General features: G+C 38.7%; 1 protein-coding gene across 4 annotated transcripts in view; it reads right to left on the bottom strand.

Annotated features, from left to right (window-relative positions):
- The window catches only part of ADGRG6 (adhesion G protein-coupled receptor G6), a 113,872-nt gene that overhangs the window by 55,058 nt on the left and 38,776 nt on the right, over positions 1 to 20,038 (bottom strand). For all 4 annotated transcript variants that reach the window (XM_065632139.1, XM_065632136.1, XM_065632138.1 and 1 more), the window contains exons 3-5: positions 14,645 to 14,986; positions 8,053 to 8,673; positions 2,902 to 2,970 (exon numbers count right to left, since the gene is read on the bottom strand). In XM_065632139.1, the coding sequence (XP_065488211.1) occupies positions 2,902 to 2,970; positions 8,053 to 8,673; positions 14,645 to 14,986 (1,032 nt within the window). The remainder of the gene's footprint in view (positions 1 to 2,901; positions 2,971 to 8,052; positions 8,674 to 14,644; positions 14,987 to 20,038) is intronic.

Here is a 20,038-nt window from a genome sequence, read left to right as displayed (position 1 = left end):
CTACACACGATGCCATAAATGTTAAATAAACACATTTTTTTTCTGCACAAGGTGATGAATGGATATGAACCGAGGTCCCAATCCTGCAATCTTTACTTTCACTGACTCCAGTGGGAGTTTTGCCAGTGTAAAGGTTGCAAGATCAGTCCTGTACTGCTTTCATAAACTCAAAATCCTCTTATGAGAACTTCAGATCCAAACAGCTGTGCAAAGACCAGAAAATAGATCTTATAAGTTCTAGCATGCGTACGCTATGAATATGGCTTATGAAAAGAATAATTGGCCCTACTCAGGGACTGAAGATGAGGAACAAATGTGAAAGTTAAACACCCATGTGAAGATCCAATTAACTCCACTGAACTCCATACAATGAAGAGAACTGCAATCAGACTTGGAATCATGGGAGTGGAATATAAGTTTTGAAAGCTTCATGTAAGAACTCAGCTGTACTGTTCCCACTCACACTAGCAGGATTCATCCCACACAACCCTGGTAAATGTTCCTCAGGAGAACTATCTAGAACACTTTTCAAATTCAGAGTGAGGAGCCAAAACTGCACAGTTCCGCCACAGCAGACTTGGAGGGTATACATTCTAGAGGATTTCAAAGATCATGCCATTAAATTTTCAAAGAATAGTTTGGAAAATAATTTAATTTCATCTAGTAACTCCCAGGGAATGCAAATACACTCACTGATAGATTTATTTTTTCCTGAAAACTCTTTTCCAAATATGAAGGTTTGTGCTGTGTAATCTCACAGTGTTATACACGTTTTGCAGATTCTGAACAAGAACCGACCTGGAAAGGTTAAGCAACTATATTTTAGTCAAGAAATTGCACTTTTGATTTTTTTGTGAGGTTGTTTTAGCTAACCTTTTGAGTCTGAAAGTTGTAAACTCAGGTCTCAGCTTAGGGAGCAGGCTCATGTTCATGTTTCAGTGAAAAAAGAATCTTGGGGAAAGAGAAGGAAGAGTTGGAGAATGCATCAAAAAGGTTCTAACTGGGAAAGTGAATATATAACTGGTTCTAACTGGGAAAGTGATACCCTATAATACAAAATGCTCTTCTTCCATGTAACTTCAGGGCTGCACTGTCTGAGAGACAAGTTTTAAGGCTTCTTACTGATTGCATCTTCCAGACAACACTTAAAGGAAGCATCTTCCAATGAATGAAAATATTTGCTAAGCATAATGGAGAAAATGGCTCTTTGATCAGGTCTAGCTAACATAATCTGGCACCCACAAATTTTGTTACTGGTGCTATTGCACAACACACAACAAACAAACAAAAAAGAAATCAAACTGGCCTCTCAGTCTAAAATAAGTCTGCAGTGCTTACAGAAACAGACAGACATTTTTTTTGTGTGATTTTCATTATTATGACAATAAAGATGATGATGAGGAACAGGGTAAATCTGATCTCCCACTTCAAAGTGGCAAACACAGAACACCAGAGACACTTCGCCACATACTTTTCAGAGAAGGAAAGATTACCTTTGCAAAAGTACTCCTAGTGTCTATTGGAGATGTGATGGTCTAAGAAATAAGAGAGGCAAGTTTGAAATGTAGCACCCTTTATTAGAGACAATATCTTCTACTAGACAAGTTAATAAAGCTGGAAAAAAGGATGAGGCTTTTAGAAATGCAGGCTTCTTTCACTGAAAACATGTCCATTTCTGCAACCGTATTAGCTGACCTAATGAAGGATATTCTTCTTTCACAACATGACATTTTGATAGAGAAAAACTCTTGAAGTTCTTCCAAGAGAAAACACAAAAATCTTTCTATAGTGGCTGTATTACCCTTTACATATAAAAAGACTAATACTGAGTAATTGCTGCTGTCGCCTTTACCTAAGTTATTTGAGTAGTATTTAGATTATATTGTGCTTTGTGAATACGATGCCTAAAAATTACTGTTTGAAATCTGATTATGGACATAACTGGATTTTCACTTTCCCTGTAGAGACCAGTAAAATATGATCCAAGACCCCACACCAAATTTACCTCAGGAAAATCTAGGAGAAATAAACTGAAGACTGACATAGATCTCTTACTGGCTTCCCAAGCAGAGTGCATTTTCTTTTTTATTTTTAAGCTAAACCTGATTGCAAATGTCTGTTTTGGAAGAGTTCTGAGACTTCCTCCCTCTTTATACTTTATTGTCTCCTGTTTCCTTCTTCCACCATTCAGCCTGAAAAAGGTTACAGAGATAGACATTCTTTTTGGTGTATCCGCTGCTGTGATTAAAGTTTAACATAGCGTGCCACCTCGCTAGCAGGTGAGTGTTCACGAAGGTATTGTGTAAATGGGATGGTGTTGTTCATGTCGAGCATACTTGTAGAACTTTAGCCTCTAAGCAGCACCTTATGAATTCTTTTATGTGATGATTCTTACACTATTAAACCAGCACTAAGTGTTTTAACAAGTGTTTCATTAACTAAGAGCTGTGGGATTTTGCAGTTTGATGTTAAATTTTTACCTGCTAATCTCAAAGTGTCTAGCCTCAAACTAGCTTATTAGAAAAAAATGAATTACAGTCGGTTCCTTTATATACACCTGCTCATTTTTTATTTACAGATATACCTACTTTTCCTGGTTAATATTTTACTGTCAAAATGTTCAGGAAGAAAAGAGGTGGAGAAAGAAATGAAAGCAGTCAATTAATTAAGTTTTGATATAATGAAGACTATTTGGCATATGTATCAAGGGAATAATCACATTCTTTTCCATTTTTGTACATACTGGACACCCACACTCTTGAAGAGAGTAAAGAATTAATTTTATTTCTATTTTTTATTACAGTTCACTCTTTCAGAAACAAAAACAACAACAAAATTAAGACCCAAGGGAAACAGAGATTTCCCAAAGATGAAACTGCGAAAATAACATGGGTTTCTTACCTTGGCAAAGGCTTCCCAGGTTTGCACAACTGGTTGGTTCAATTGTAGAAGAGGGAATTAGGTATGAGCCTTTAGATAAAGAAAGTAAAATAATTAGAAAGGTTTGGCTATTGGACACAAAACTACCAAGTCTCAAAACATATCTTGCAAGTGACACAGTTCTCTTCCTAATTTCTTGCAGTGGCAAAACCGATATTGTCATTTGCCTATTAAGACTTACGTGTTTTCATTTTCTCTTGTGGCTGAGGGATCCATGAGAAACCTGCTGACTTGCAAGTTACAGTCACTCACTTATCTTCCCCAGGTTATCTTACCTTTTGCTAAATAACATCCCATTAAATGAATGCAGTTTGCGTGTACTCTGTAGAACGGCTTTAAAGTAGAGGGGTCAGTATGGCCACAGGACTTATGCAATATTCATGAGTAATAACACGCACCTTGGAGAAGCAGCCGAGCTCTGCTGCTGTAGCACACAGGTTACCCACCATATACTTCTGAGTAATCTGCCTGCGACAGATGTCAACCAGATAAAAGGCGATTAAACTTGTTCCTCTGCCCAGGGCGTGAACATGATTAATATTCTGGTATGCATGATTTGTAAGCAGATAATGTTTTAAGTCTGTAGCTCTACTGAATTATTCATAACAACATGCACACACTTTGACAATCTGGAGACAAAAACAAGGCATATAAGAACGGCCACAGAAAAAGAACTGATGAAACTGCATTAATTACGCTTCATGTATCCCAGCAGTTCAGCTGCAGATACAGCCACTTTTGCACATTCTGTTGAAAATAATGAGGCCATAGAGGATGGCATAATCTGAACCTACTGGGAGTGTTGCCCTTTTGACTTTTGCTTTACCACTTCAGAACTGTATTGACTCAGTGAGGTTCTCTCATGAAACATTGTATCCTTCCATAAAATTAAGGAGCCACCACCCATCAGCTCGTAAAGATAGATGGGAAAATATTTCCTGTGATGCAAGAACGGATGAAACATGGGGCCTTGACACAGAAATCATATCACACCATAAGTACCATTACATGTATTGCTGACAAGAAAAGGGCAGATTTTAAAACATGTGATCCTCAACAACTATTAATACTCAGCATTTCTCTATTTATTTATTTAAAATGTATTAGGAGATACAGGCAAATTCACTTCCTTGGCACGCTTCCTATGAACTCCAGGAAGGATGTTCTAAGTGAACATACTACCTCCTGTGTGAGATTTTTTTTCCCCAAAATATATTTGCAAACATTAAACAATCAATATCAAAACTTGCTTTAAGTTATTTCCTCTTAGTTCTGTGTCACAGAAAGATCACCTGAAAGTCAGCTAGGAAAATCTGTGGACATTCATATTTTCTTCAGCAAGTATTTAAAAAAAAGTCATTATTTTATTTGGTGAAACTAAAAAAAGTCTAATCCAACTTTATAAAACACTTAAGTCAGAAGACTACATACTTTAAAGAGGATTATTTTCAGTGAATATATTCAATAAGCTATTCAAGTTGTAACTGGGTTGAATTCTGGCCAGACTAGACTTTCCCTCAGTGTCCACTAAGGAAAATACAAGGATTTAGATGCAAACAGATACTTGGCAAAAGCTACTTTATGAAGCCAAGTGGTATGGTCAGTAACGTGAACAGCAGATATGGACCTGTATTACGGACACTTTGTGTGATATAGCTCATTCACTTCAAATGTCTAAAACTCAAACATCCGTATCTGCTCGTCACGCTAGACTTTCTTTATAGCCAGTGGAGAGGAATGGGCGCTCCTACAGCAAAAAACTTCTCACTTCACTGAGACATCTTCTCCAGTGTGAGATGCACTGACCTCTGGAACAGCCCTTTTCATTCCGCTCTTCCTAAACAGCACCGGGGGCAATTAGCTCAGCCTAAAACATCAGTCAGCTGCCTAAAGTAGACAGATCCCACCCTCAGTCAAATCTGCCAGTGAAAATAAGAACTCCTCTGGCCTTTGGGAATGAAGGACTCATACAAAGTGTACATGAAGCAAACACAGTTGCAGGCGTGGACAGACGTGCAGCCATGTTACCCTTAAACTACCTAGGTCATACCCTGCTACGAGTGTAGCCAGTGCAGGCTGCAAAATCAGTACCAGCAATCGACTGAATGCTCCTCGGTTTGCCTGCTCAGAGCTCTGAACTGGTGTTGCTACGCCACTACCGTTACCTAGGCTACTTGTTTTAAAATTAGTCCGGATACCCAGGCTGTGTACATATACCTTTAAATGCAAGCCGTGTGAAGGTACAGCAATAAAAACAGAATTTCGTCAAGTCTTCCAGAAACACCCCACCATGACTGCACAGCTGTGAAAACATTAGTCTAAGGAGTATACTAAGAGAAGGTAAAACTATGAAAAGATTATCTGGAACAATTCACCAGTGTTTTTATGCTTCATAAATCTACTTGTAAAAGCTTTGTTTGAAAAACCAAGAAAATAATACCTCTTGGAAAATGTAAGCACTGTTCAGGCACAGATACATTGATATCACTGCTAAATGTTTGATGGGGTTTTTTGGTGTTTGTTTTCTTTTTGTTTTGGTTTGGTTGGTGGTTGTATTTTGGTGGTTTTGGTGGTGGTTTTTTGTTTTTTGTTGGTTTTTTGTTTATTTGGTTTTTTTGGTTGTTGTTAAGTTACATGCCACTTCCTAGAGAATCATTACTGGGGCTGTGAGAAAACCTCTTTTCTGCATAAATCCTTCCATTACTACTGAATGAAGCCTAATCAGCCAGAGTCATCTCCCCACTGTCGGTGGTTTATTCATGATTGATAGCCTGACTCATCAACTCGCCTGTTTAAGGCTGGTTTTACAATGAAAGCTTTTATTAAAGAAGGGAAGAACATTCTAACAATTCCATCTCTGGTATTCTTAACCAGTTTTGAAACAGCACTGCACTCAGTATTTTATTGCAGAAAATAGTCTGGTTCAGGGAAGTCTGTATCACAGGGTGTGATTTTGCACCTTCACAGAATCACAGAATGTTAGGGATTGGAAGGGACCTCGAAAGATCATCTAGTCCAATCCCCCTGCCAGGGCAGGAACACCTAGATGAGGTTATGCAGGAAGGCGTCCAGGCAGGTTTTGAATGTCTCCAGAGTTTACCTTCAACGTAAAAAGGCTAGCGAGTTAGTTAGAGGAAATAACAGTGCTTAGATATAGATATATTTTAGGTGTCTTGCACAGACACCTGGACCTAATATACAAACACTAAGATATGTTTTCTAAAATAATGTTCTGCTATATGGAAACCACTGAATAATGACATCCCAAAGAATAAAGCTGTGGAATGAAAATAAGTGTAGTGTTTCTATGACCAGAGCTATGATATTAGATTTGTGTTACAGGACTGTACAGTCTTTAATGGAAAGAAGGATGAGACCCATACTCCATTCAAAATTAAACGAGACTACAACTTTTACAGAGGTCTTGATAGGTTGTTTAGTGAAAGTGTTGTGGTATCCTTCATGGTATGAAGGTGTAAGAGGAGTAAGAGTTTCTAGGAAGTTATTTTCTGTCAGATCAGTTAGCAGTGATAGAAAAACAACTTTCATGTCCAGAATGCAGTCACAGTCAATATTTAGATTAGCCTTTTCTTTGTTCAAGTAGATGGGTGAAGGCACCTAGTTGCTCATGTTTTTATAGAGGTGTTGCTTAAACTTTTTAGCAGAGGCATGCTGAGAGCTGTCCCAGCGAGTCATGCTGTGAATGAGTACCTCACCTTTCTGTTTGAGAAAACTAAAGCAAACAACACAGGTTTTTTAGCCACCTTAATCCGTCATGAGCTGTTAGATACAGAAACTAGCACGCCTTAATGATGCCAGCTTCTGTTTTAAGCTAAGGATGCTCAGAGCGTTGACAAATGCTCTGTTAGGAGACACTTATATTCATGCTATTTAAACTATGTTTCAACTATTAAGTAGTAAGGTATCAGAGGAGTAAGAAGGCAAAATTGGAAAGGACAACATTAGCTATGAAGAGACCCCATGTGGTTCAGAGAAGAACCAAAATTTGTATCAGTTTACTAGATTTTATTATTTTTTTTTAATTACAATAGGAGGGCTCAGACTCCGTGGACATGAAGTTTGATATCAGTTGACTTTTCACTAGCATCATATATGCATATATAGGCTACTGCTGGCCACGATTCAGATTTTCCCCTATGCATTTTATAGCTATTCAAATATCTCTAAAGTTTCCACTAATCTTTTTTTTTTTTTTTTAATGAAATACTGGTCCAAACTCACAGAGATTTCTCAGTAAGTTTTTTTTTTTGTTGGTGGTGTGTGTGTGGTTTTTCTGTTCTGTTTTGCTTTATTTTGTTTGTTTTTTTCCTGGAAAAAATGTTCCAGAAGAAAATTGTCAACCAGCTGTAATAACATATACATATATAAAAATTACACCTGTCTGAGCCATGAAATGAGAAGAGGTTGGACAATGTATTAACATTTATCATCTGGAGTAATCTACAGGAAAACAGACCTTCAGTAATTACCAGTTAAAAAAGGACTGACAATATGTTGTCAGGAAGGTAAAAGCCAGTGATTTTGATCTAAAACTCTTCCTTCCTGTCTGTCTCCTTTAATTTAATATTTTCTTATACTTTTCTGTCTCATATGCATTGTTGTTTTGCCACTGCTTTGCTGGCTCTGCACACATAGCACAAGGCTAGGAAGTGCTCCTTTTGGCTAATCAAAGGGCCAAGGGGCAGGTACAAAACCACTTACTGAATGGTTAGTTAACACGCTTTTTATTCTCCAGAGGCCACTGTAATCTTACTTGAGGCTAGCAGGTACCTGCCTGTTATCCCTACTTTGTATGAGTAGAAGGCCAATAAACAAACTGTTTAGGAAAAACTTTGATCTGCAGAACATTTCAAGCAACAACTCAATATACTTATGGGACGACTTCTTTTCCTTTAGGGAATCAACTCTATACCCTTTCAAAGCCCCTGTGCGTGGTAAGAGCTGAACTGAAGTCTAAGACAGGTAAGACCTAGCTGTTTTTCTTTCACAGGAACTCTTTTTTTTTCTTCCATGCTGGTATATGATACATTCAGCACAATGTGGAAGTGTAGGGGGAAAATAAGCAAAAAAGATTTGGCAAGGCATACTCACCACAACTCAAATTGTTTTCTGCTTTCAGTGCTGAAGTTGGAATACTCCAGAATTCATTTTCCCAGTCTACAATGTTGCCTTTCACATCGCAGCTCAGGTTGGCCAGTGCTTGCGAATTCATGGTGAAATTCCAGAGGCGGAAGTTGTAAATGTCCCCATTTAGAGAGCTCACTTCATTGCTGTTAGAACCCAGCACCAGCCTCCCATTTCCGGGGACAGCTTTGCCAAAGATACCCGGGCAGTACACTGTATGATAGATGCTTTTGGCATAAATACCTATACTGCCTGCGAAGCTATCCGCTACAACACACAGCTGTTGAAAGGTGTCTGTGAAGAACTCTGCATTTCGAGGCAATGCATTCTCAAGGATACACTGTGTGTCTGAGATGAACAGAAAATGGCCTTCTGCGGTCTTCCCGAAGCTGAAGAATTCTGTTGACAATGCATCGGTGTAGGAGAAAACCTTCCAGTCGTCATTGTCATCGCTGCTGCTCTTGGTGGCTTCGAAGCACAGCGTAAACTGGCGGAGCTCTGGCACTGAGACAGTCTCTGCCAAAGACACGGTGTCGACATCAGGAACCTGGGGAATGATGACCTTCTGATTCCTCAGAGACACAGCAACTAGAACCAAGAGCAGATAAATAAATTAACAGCAAAAAAAATCATCATATAGAAATAAAGGCAGGCTATCAGCAGGGGTTAAAGTAACATTCATTAAATCAAACATTCATCAGGTGGTTTTTATCACTGTAATATACCAATAGTATGCATGAAGGGGAATTTGGCTTGGGAGTGTACTCAGCTGAAAATATGCAGAGTTCCTTTTCAACAGCACGGAGAATGCTGCACTACACACAGTTACCAACCCTTCGAGATGCATTAAGAGCAATATTAGGACGCATTACCTACTAACTTCCAACTCTGCTTTAGCTCACTTTATAAAAATTACTACTCATTCATCTAATTGGGATGCATTAGGCAATGGAATAAACCAGTTAATTGAAAAACACAGTATGACTTGCTTTTAAGATATATTATTTTAATGACTTGTCTGCATGACTGCATGACACCAATGAAGTTCAGGCCTAGCTTCTTTTAAATATTGTTATAGAAGAAAGCCCCCATTAAGTTCCTTGGCAAACTGAAGCCTTTTGTTCCTGAATTTGGCTAATGAGTTTCTGCAAAGCATTAGGCATCTTCTCATTTTGTCCTCAGCCACCTCCTGGTTAATTACTGCAGTCATGTGTTCATGAATATTTATATCCAAGTTGTTCAGTATTTGTTAATATTTGGGTCAGCAGTTTTGCATTTTACACAAGTATCTAGAAATTGCTAGTCCTCTTGCAAATATGCACTGCATGGACAGAATTACTATGTCTCTAACCATTATTAAGTATTCTCATTTGCACTGGCAAAATGGTAGTCACCAATTGTGAAACACAGTATCAGATGACATATGCTTTTTCTCCATGAATATGTTAATGACAGTTCCATTCACTCGACTTTGGAGAATGTGACTTTTCAAAATAAAGTGTCAATATACTCAGTTTTATTGGTACATTTATGGCAGCAAAATTCCTCTAGTAGATTTCTCCACAGAAAGAAATTTCATGTTATCCATTATGCAAAGGCATCAAGGTCAACAAGACCATACTGCAGCAGCCATCGGTTTTACTTCTAGCTCTGCAGTTCTGTGGTAGATCATACCTCCAGCAAATGTCTGCTACCTCTTTTACACATTTTCACAGTGTATATGCTAGAAGTGAAACTGGATTTTGCTTGACCTGAAGAATAACTGCCACAGTAGTTAATCTCTAGACTCCCCTGGGATTATTAAGTGATGCTACAGCACATACATTAATTATTATATCTGTTCTCAGGATGAAATACAAACCTTTCAATATGAGAAGCTACGGGAATATAATGGAAGATTGGTGAGGAGGAGAATTTTGAACATGCTCAAGCAAATGCAGCTGGGGTGTAGAAAACCACATACATCACACTAATCCTCAAGCCTTGTGTGCTTCAGAAATAGAATCTCTGTGTTTAGATAACATAGGTCTGTAAAACTCTTGAAGGCACCTTATCGGACATCCTTGAACTTCCTGCTCTACTGCAGGCAAAGACCAAAGCAGTGTAGTAAACTGCGCCTGCATGAATCCCTGATACGCAGGTGAAACCAGCTGGCTCGTGAATCTTCTAGCAAGGACTGAGCTCTGCAGTGCCTGTATTCCCATTTGTGTACCTCTGCCTGGGTGCTCTGGTGCTTTTTCAGAGATCCCCCAGTTAGCGAGGTAGCGAAAATGAATTTACTCTTTGCACTTCATCCATGGTTTCTGTTGTTCCTGCGTCCTGCCTGTGTTGGCTCACAGAGGGTGAGACATGCACAGGAAAGGTGACTGTCACACCACAGTCAGGGAAAGAGACAGATATATGGGGTATAAAGATTCTGTGTAGTCTGTGGTATTGTATTTTCCTTTTGCCAGCTGCTTGCAAAGACTCTGAGCTCCAAAACTGCCCTATTTGGATATACACAAGGACATAATTTGACCAATATATTATATAGTAAAATAACATAAAGCATTGCACATTAACTGCTAAGGCAGCAACTGGAGAATGGGAGAGAAGAGACATAAATAGTGGGCTTTTATAGTTACCGGATTTACTTCATAGATTTTTTTTTTTTTCCCAAGGGCAAAAGTATGTTGTAACAATTTTATAGATAGAAAATGTGTTCAACTCTCCATTGAAAATAGAAGCATTTTTTCATGGGTTAATTATACTGTAACTTTCTTTATGCAACATGGAAAGTGTTCCAGAAAACTTAAAAAAGAAGAAAGCTCATATGAGCACTGTCCAGCCTGTGTTAAGGTGGTCAGGAGAGTTATAGACCGCCTGGTCACATTTAAACAGAAGAAAAAACCAAGGAGGATGTTGCTCCAGTGCTGAACAAGTCTACTCAACTTTGCTGTACTCATCTGACAGATTTAACCACTGGCACCTTCCCCATACTGTGAAAGAACAAAACTGACAAGTATTTTGTTCATGTAGAGAAAAAACAGAATCATGTCATCAACATTAAGCACAGACCTCTCTCCTGAATACTGTTGCACAGCCAGTCATCATACTGATGAATTTCAGATGTTAATATTGGAAAAACTGGTTGTTCTCTGAGGAAAAATATACATATATTCTTGGAATATCCACCCAAGTGTTTAGACTATTTTCAGGATGATGTTAAATTGTTTCTGCTAGGAAGATAACTTGACTATAATGAACCGGCATTTTTTGGACACATTGCTATTTACTCATGAAGAATGTACAAAAGCCCTGGCAGCCCAGACACAGCAGGAATGACCAGCAACAGGCAGCTCAGTGCTCTGAGATCCACATCTGCTTTTACAGGAGCACTGCGATGATGTGAACTCTGCTTCTGCTTGCTGCCTCACATCTCATGCACCTCTTCACACACAAGCAAGCCAGGAGTCCCTAGACTGTAATCTATAATCCCTTGAAGGGAAAACTGTATTCCTGTCTGTTGATGAGCTTTTCAGCATGGTTTGATGCTTGAGTGGTGGCTTCTGCTGTTCCTAGCTTCACTGCTTTCTTCTGCCCTTTCTCTGATGCTGGAAGAAATGTATCTACTTTAATGAGGTCTGCAAGTGTCTACATACCAAATACCTGTGAGGGTTTTTGTTACTACCACACTGAATTGTGCTTTTAATCTGGGCTATTGCGGTACTACTCAACTGTGTGCTAGTTTGACATGACATTGGCTCAAGCATTTTTGTACTAAGAGAAGTCTGTTGGCTCGCCTTCCTCTCCTTTTGGTGACTGAGCAACTTCTACTCACCAGTGGAGTGATTACTTACATAGTTAACTAGAAAATTATTTACATGCCAGCTCTTCAGCTGGTGTAAATTGACATAATACCCTGAAGACTAGCAAAGCTGTGTTCATTTACTGCATCTCAGGATATGGCCCATGCATCTACTGTTGGTGTGGTGCAGGAGGTGACAACATGGAAAGCCAGCGTTGATGTGGGCAGCCAATTTGTTATGGGTAACAGGATGTGCTCTGTGAAACTCAGTTTCAAACTGCTCTTACATAAATCTGAGCACTCACACAAAAGTTGTTCTGTTCTCAGCCAGTTCCCTCCCTAAACTCACCTACTCTCTATTTGACTTTCCCCACATATATTTTGTCTTGTGTACATGTTGTATATTAGGATGTACCACTAATGTGTTTTTTAAATGCGATTTCTAGATAGCAAATTGCTATGTGTCTTTGAACAGCCCTTTACTTTCCAACTTTGCATTACTTTGTGAAAATCAAAACTGAACAAACTGCTTATTATTTACATGTTATAATTTCTGAGAAATTAAAGAAAACATTCATATAACACTGTTCCCCTCACTTTGAGAGAAATTAATGATTTTGCCCAGGTATCATGTTCATAGTAGTAACAATGGTGTCAGCTCGACAACTGAGCTTTGAACTCCCTTGAGGATGTGAAGTGAGGGGGTGTGCAAATCTCTCTGATGGAGAGGTGCAGGTGTGCGATAATTTCTGTGTGTGTGCGCGTTGATGTCCTATTGTATACATACCTTTACAACTTGAAAGGAAAGCAGCACTTTATCATCCCTTTACCATGTTGCTTTTCTGTATCCATTGCCAGGTTAAACATTGCCATGATCTTTGTAACTATCTTCTGAACCCAGTAGAATTGCACAAGTGTGGGCAATAAGCAGAATATAGTTATAATTTGCCCTAGATACATGCAGCCAGCTCTCCTGGCATCTACAGCCAAAATCAAGATGTCAGGTGAGAGTTACAGATTTGGAGTAATGACACAAAATTCAGCAGCCTTAATCTAGATGTTTATGAGCAAGCATTAACACAGAGTTTCTGAACGAATATATTTGTGAAATATCAAAATATAAGTCACTGGTGAAGGTCACTGATATCTTTACTCACACTGGTACATGGTCTTCCTATTCAAAATGAAAAGATATCTTCCAAGACTATTTAGTTTTAGTGGTGCTATCCATGAATGCAGTGGCATGGAGGTAATATTTTTGCTTTCATAACAATACATTACTATACACAAATGGTTCTCTGACTATGTCTGTGGACTTTTCCTCTCCTACTCACCGAACACATTTGAGGGCAACATTGCATCTTTAAATTCCAACTGTAAGTCATCTTATCCCTTATAGTAATACTTAGATATTAAAATATGAAAAATGAATAAAAAATAAATCTTTTTGCATAATCTGATTGCATATAGTGTTTAATGATCCACTTGATTTCACAACTTCTTACAATACAGCAAGAGCTGCTGTTTTCAAATAGAGAAACCTGTCAGAAAATTTGCTTCCACTTTCAGAAGAGAAAAGGTGCTCCCAGAATTATTACTGCTTTCATTTCATCAGCATGAAAGGACCTCAGTAGGAAAAGGTACTTTCAGTTCCTCTGATATGACATTACCCTTTTTCTTTTCTGCACACAAATTTTTTCTGGTGTAATTAGGACTACTTTTGCCTTATGATTCCTGTAGGTTACTATCTTAATTATTTTAAAATATATGAGTAAAAAATCATGAGGAAGATATGCTTGTGACTAAAGAGATAACTGCGAACCTCCCTGCTCTGTGTTTCTACAGTAGCCAGCCAACCAACAGAACATGAGTGTGTTACAATAATATAAATACTCAATGCAATACTAGTGCTCAGTCTAAGCTGTATGACTTCAACAAAAAGAAAGCCCAATGAGAGCATACAACTATAAACTATAAGCCTGAAGTGGAATTAATGTTCAGTAGCATATGGGGGCTGTAAGCAATCATCCTAATGCCCTCCGTTACCTCACTGTCCTTTAGCAAATTCTAATTAATGCTTTAAACAACAAAACAAACATTAATCACATGTTATTTGTACTCTTCTGGAGGAAAAAAGCATGAGTGTATTTTTTTTTTCTTTTTTTTTCTTTTTCAGTTGTTGGGCTTCTAAGCATTGCTATGTATTTAAGGAAGGGAAAGAAATATCAAGAAACTGGAACCAAAGATAGCTGTTCTGCAATGCCAGTTCATCCCTGGGAGTTTGTTCTGAGACCGGAAGAACCCCTGAGAAGCTCTGCTCCTGTGCAAACTCCTCCTCACTGCTGGGCTTTAAACTGGGCCAGAGGTCTGGGCTGGACTTGTTTCTGGCTCAACTAAGTTCCCTCTCGCGCTCTCTTTTAGGTTTCTGTGTCCCTCTGCGGGTACTCTGACCTGAAGGACACTTGTCCTCTTTCCAAACCCTCCAGGATAAACCTCCAGAGAGAGGCAATGTTAGGCCTGAAATCTTCACATGTGAAAAGTTTTTCTAACTCATTTGATGTCATGTCCCAGAATAAAACAATTTATTTTCATCCAAAGAAAAATAAATTAGTTAAGAAAACATAAAAGAGAACTCTAGTTTTACCCTGCAGTCTCCGCATCCCTTCCCTTCCCACGGAGGATGCAATTCCTTTGAAAAGTGTCATTCTAGTCCTCACAGGACATCTCCTTCTAACATCTATAAGAGGCATGAAATGCTTTGGTTTTACTTACTTCGTACATAGGTGGCATTAAAACCTTTCTTTTGGATACTGAAGTCACTTTTGAATGACACGACCATTTCATTTCCAGTAGAGTTATAGGATAATCCTTTGGCAGTGATGCCACAAAGGTTCATTGGGCTTTCTCCATTGTCTAAAGTCAGTGAATCATAAATGCAGCCCGGAGCTTCTTCAATGTCAAAATCAATAAATGTGAGCTGGATGATGAATCCATGAGGTGCTCGGATGATCCACTTGCATGCTTGGCTGTTGGGATAATCGCTGGGGAAGCATGGAGAAGTGAAAACTCCAGAGGGGTCAGTTAGCACAATCCTACAGTCGTAACATCCGTGAGCTGGAGGTCAGATAGAAAGATAACTTAACAGGAAAGTAATCATCAACACAATAACTAAATGTATTTCTATACAGAAAAATATGAACAGAGGTGGGAGGAAGAAAGGCAGAAAAAGGCCTGGTTTCTAGTGGACAAAATGCCGGAAGAATAGTACAGCAAAATAATATTTTATATAATAAATTCTGCACTAAATAAGTATAAATTATACTGCTAAATATTCATTTGTGCACAAAATATTTACGTGCTATGTATATTGGCCTGACAAAGGTGAAGCAAAAGCAACATTGTTGAATTCAGAAAGGCAAATGAATTCTTAAACTGCAGCTTCTAAAGAGATGACTGGTATCATTTACATTTTTTGGCTGCTGGTCTGATGCTGACTGGTAGCTTTTCCAGCAGCTCTGTGCCATGCCATTGTTTCCAGTGGAATGTCCCTGGAATGCAGCATCACAAGAGAAGGGCTGAGGAGCAGCAGAAGCAGCAGCTCTGCAGAGCTCGCAAAAGTTAATCATCAGCATTCCTGGCAAATGCTCTTCACATCACCCAGAAGTGTAGCAGCGACCAACTGGCTTCTGAATCAACAGCAAATTACTGCACTCTTCCCATGCTGACTCACCACCATTGACATATTTGTGGCAGTCAGGCTCTAAGATATTGTTAATCTATTCCTCATACTCTTTTGCTCACCTGCTGTGCTCATCCATGAGAATTTCAGGCCCAGTTACTCCCCAGGGTTGCGTTTCTTGTTTGGTTTACATTTGCTCATTTATCATATATTTACTTGGTGTATTATATCATTACTGTGAACTGCCTGCTGCTAGAATCTGTAACATTTTGCCAAAGCAGCACGGAACAAATGAGGTGGGAACTGAATATCACCAACAAATATCCAAAGAAACTAACTGGCACACTTATGCTGAATTACTTTGCAAACATTTCATTAGGCCACAATCCTGCATCAGGTATTATGGTATGAAAAAATAGGACAATGTGAACATGCATTATTAGTTGCCCAAGCTAAAAGCAACTAAAAAAGTTGTGAAGTGTAAACTACATATGGAGCAGCTATAAAATAAGAATAAATGCAACAAACTTCTCCAAAGTGCCCTTGATGTTTCTTTCTACTGCTTGGGTCTTGATACTCTTCAGTCACATTCAAACGGTGTTTGGCCTGAGCAAATGGACTCTGACTTTGTGAAGTGGCTTGGCAAAAAAAGCTGTTTACATCTGCAGGGAGACTTGCAAAGTGTATTTTACAGAGTTTTTATACTTTTTATTCACAAATCATGAATTCATATGGCCCCAACTCAGTAAAGAGATTACTAATTAATTGGGCTCTCAGAGCCAAGTACAGGCTAGTTACATTAGAAAAGATCAGTGGGATGTTTATTTGTTCAAACGAGAAAAAAAAAACATTGCCTGAAAGATTTACAGATAGCTTTGGGAAGTAGCAGCACTCAGGACATCAGAAAACTTACCTGTGTATTACAAACAGGAGCCTTCCCACTCTTAATATCTTTGCAAACTTTTACCATCAGAGGACTACGTTCACCTGCCCTTAAACCCTCCTGTTCCATTTATTAACCAGAGAGGGAATATTTACTTATTAGTATGGTGACTATAAATCGTGCAGTTGTATAAATGGATGACGGCTTCATCCAGTGGATTTTGCACAGGTAGCTATCAGTTTTCAGAGAACCGCCCAGGACTGAAAGGAGGAGGAACAGGAAAAGCACGCTTTGCGCCACAAGCCATTGCGCTCTCCTAGCCCAGGGCAAGTGAACCCTTGCCGGGCAGAGGTGGCTCTGGCTGGAGCTGCCTCCAGCTGGAAGGGTCAGTGATTCACCCTCCTGCCATCGTTGTTGCTAGATGAGGGCTACAGGGCCTGAGGATTTGGCAGCACATCACACCTACTCCCCTACTCATTCCTGCTAGAGAAATAGATGACATGGAGCTATCTGGGCAGTTGAGAGATTTCCCTGTGCACCCTGATGCACCTGAAGCCAGGGACTAAGCTGTTAAGTGATGTAAATACATATAGGAACATGGGTGTTAATGTACACTCATTCAGCCTCGGATGCCTAAAATAAATCTTACGGGCATTATAAAACACCGCTGAACCAGAAAAAAACACGCCACTTGTCAGTAAAAGTATATTTCTCAAACTGGTAGAAAATTACATTCAACCAGAGACTAGAAAAGCCAAATTTGTCCATCCGAAAGAACACAGACATTCTTAAGAAAAGCCTTCCTTTATTAATTCTATTCATCACCATCAGCCCAATAGAATTCAGCTCTTCTATTTCTCTCTCTCAAATATTTATAATTGTTTCTAAGCTATGTAAAAAACCCCCAGATCACCAGTACCCATCACAAAAATACTTTTATCCCTGCTGTCAGTCACTGTAAATTCTAAAACATAAATGTTATTTATATTCTTTTTTAATAATGTAGTCTTTTCACTAACATATTTTCATTTTATAATATCCATATTGTTTTGTTGGTTTTACGGAACTAACGCAAAAAACCAGCTCCTAAATTTAGGTAGGAAAATAAGTGCTCAAAACTTTACATACACAGAAGAAACAGATTTGGCGAGCAAAATAGTTTACTTTTTTGAAGTGGGTTGGCTCCATTTTGGCATAGTAGCTATTCTGTCCATGACTGCAATTTGAAGGAGAAATATCCTGTTTTCATGCAAATGTCCATGGTAGTAAGCAAAAAGAAAAGAAAACAAACAACAAAACTATATATAAACAAAATGGTTTTGAATGGAACCTTTTGCACAGCTTCTCATTATTTTTCTATAAACACCACCTATTTTACTCATTAAAGAGAAAAATTGCTGTGGCAACCTTAGGCTGTCAGCCAAAGCTGACAAATATTTTGCAATTCCATTGGCCCAGGTCAGTTCTGAGCTGTGGATACTGAATACTTGTTGCAATACGGACCACGAACATTTCTGCAAGCAACTTGAGGTATTTTATTGATTTTAATGGAAACAAATTTATGTGTGATATTCTTAGTCAGGAACCCCACATACATAGAATCTCCCTGTCAAGTATTTTTATTACCCTAGACCACAGGAAATTCACTCTTTAAATATATATTAACCAATAAAAGCCTTCCCCTTTTCTCCCCCCTCTTTTCTTTCCCAAACCGAAATGATCATCCTCCCCATATAGCAAAATGAGGCACATAATTCCAACATTTCCTAAATTGAAAGTTTCTCTAGGCAATTCATTTCTCTCCATCATGAGAATAGCCTGGAGTATGGTTTTCATTTCCTTATAACTATTTTTTCCCGTAGGACTCATACTTCCTATAATAAAAGAATAATTAAGTATTTAGTATGACACTTCAACACTATGCTAAAAAGAAAAATTAATAAATTCCTCTGGTGTATGTTAGAGCTTTCACTCAAGTTACCTAAGTGATTCGCAGATGTTAAATTGACTTCAGAGAGGGAACTGACTGTAGGGGAAATGGCTTTTTCCCTCCTATGATTCTATGATAAAGTTAGGCATGGAGATATTGGGCAAAAATGGCAAATTTTCCGTGGATTTTGGGTTCACAATCTAAGAAATGAGACTACTGATTTTCCTTAACCACTTACTATTTGTACGGCTTTTTATATGTCTAAAGCACACTAACAATGACTTTAAACTGCAGCTGGGAGAGCAGCCTGCCAATCTGGCCCACTGAAGAAAATCCAAAAATTAATACTCAGGGGCAATGGAAAATTTTGGTCAAAGTCATTTGGCTGTCTTTAATAGGAATTTATTGGTAAAGGCAGAGATAGAATCCCATTCCATGGTTGCCAATTTTCCTAACCATGAGCCCATTCCCTCTCTTCAATGAGTTTCCTGCCTATTTCACATATATAATTTTTAACTTCTATGAATAGGAAAGTACTCTGTACTAGCTCTTCCCTATATGATGCTGAACCATCTGAAGACTGTCCTAAAGCTAAGTGGCTAAGGGAAACAGACCATGACTCATTAAAGACTGCACCATTCAAGCAGACATGCACTCACAGAAACCCCTTATCCTATAGAAGAAAATTAATGACCCAACTTGCCACATCAAGAGATTTTGTTGCTTTAGAGTTCCTAGAACAGAATTCCACCACTTGAACTCATGAAGACACCTGTAGGCACTGAGATAGACAATTAGAAAACGACTTCCACAAGCCATTTGTGGGCAGCTGAAGCCACAGTCAGACCCAGAGCTACAAAGCAGAAGCACAGATTTGGAAAGAAAACAGTCTGTGTATAACCACATCCCATACGTTTGTACTTCTCTTTTCTTTTAGATTTTTTTTAAAATTTCTTCTTACATGACTAACACATTCCAGCCCTTGCCTCCAAAATCTGTGCTAATATTAATATTTTCCTCTAGTTCCTCATATTTCTCTGCTTTTCTTCATTGTCATCATTTTCCCCCAAAACCTCATCCTTTGCCCTATTGTACTCTGCACTTATTTCTCAGGCATGAGTTTTGACTTCCACCTCTCCACCTGCTTTCATTTCTGCTCTTACCTAACCTTGGAGAATTGCTGGACAAAAAATTATCTTTAGCCAAGAATTTTTTTAAAAGACCAAAAGCAATCCAGCTTGGGACACTGCCTATTTCAACCCTAAGATTTAAAGTGTGCGAAGGTTAGGATCAAAAGAAAACAGGGTCTCTGGGGAAAAATGTCTGCTCTTGCAATTCATGTGTTACCCAGTTTGTTTTCACACTAAGTTAAGCCTTGCATTGGGTTTTTCTTTTTCCAGCTGTAGCATGCAGCTGGCCTTCTGTACAGCATTTTCCACCTGACAGAAGTGTAAATGACTACATAAGCGTAGGCAGTGGCACAGGATATCAATGCTAGCTTGTGTGGGTTGAATTAACACTACTGGTATTTTTAAAAAATCCATTAAAAGGCTCACTCATGAAAGTAAGACAGAATACTGCTGGATTCCATTTTGGCATGAAAATGAACTCTAGTTCTCCCTGTAGAGGACCCAACTCTCATATGAAAATATCTTGAAATAAATCTATGTAGCT

Source organism: Caloenas nicobarica, chromosome 3 (genome assembly GCF_036013445.1).
Source record: "Caloenas nicobarica isolate bCalNic1 chromosome 3, bCalNic1.hap1, whole genome shotgun sequence".
Lineage (NCBI taxonomy): Eukaryota > Metazoa > Chordata > Aves > Columbiformes > Columbidae > Caloenas > Caloenas nicobarica.
The sequence above is the reverse complement of the archived record's forward strand: the minus strand, read 5'-3'. Positions and strand labels throughout refer to the sequence as shown.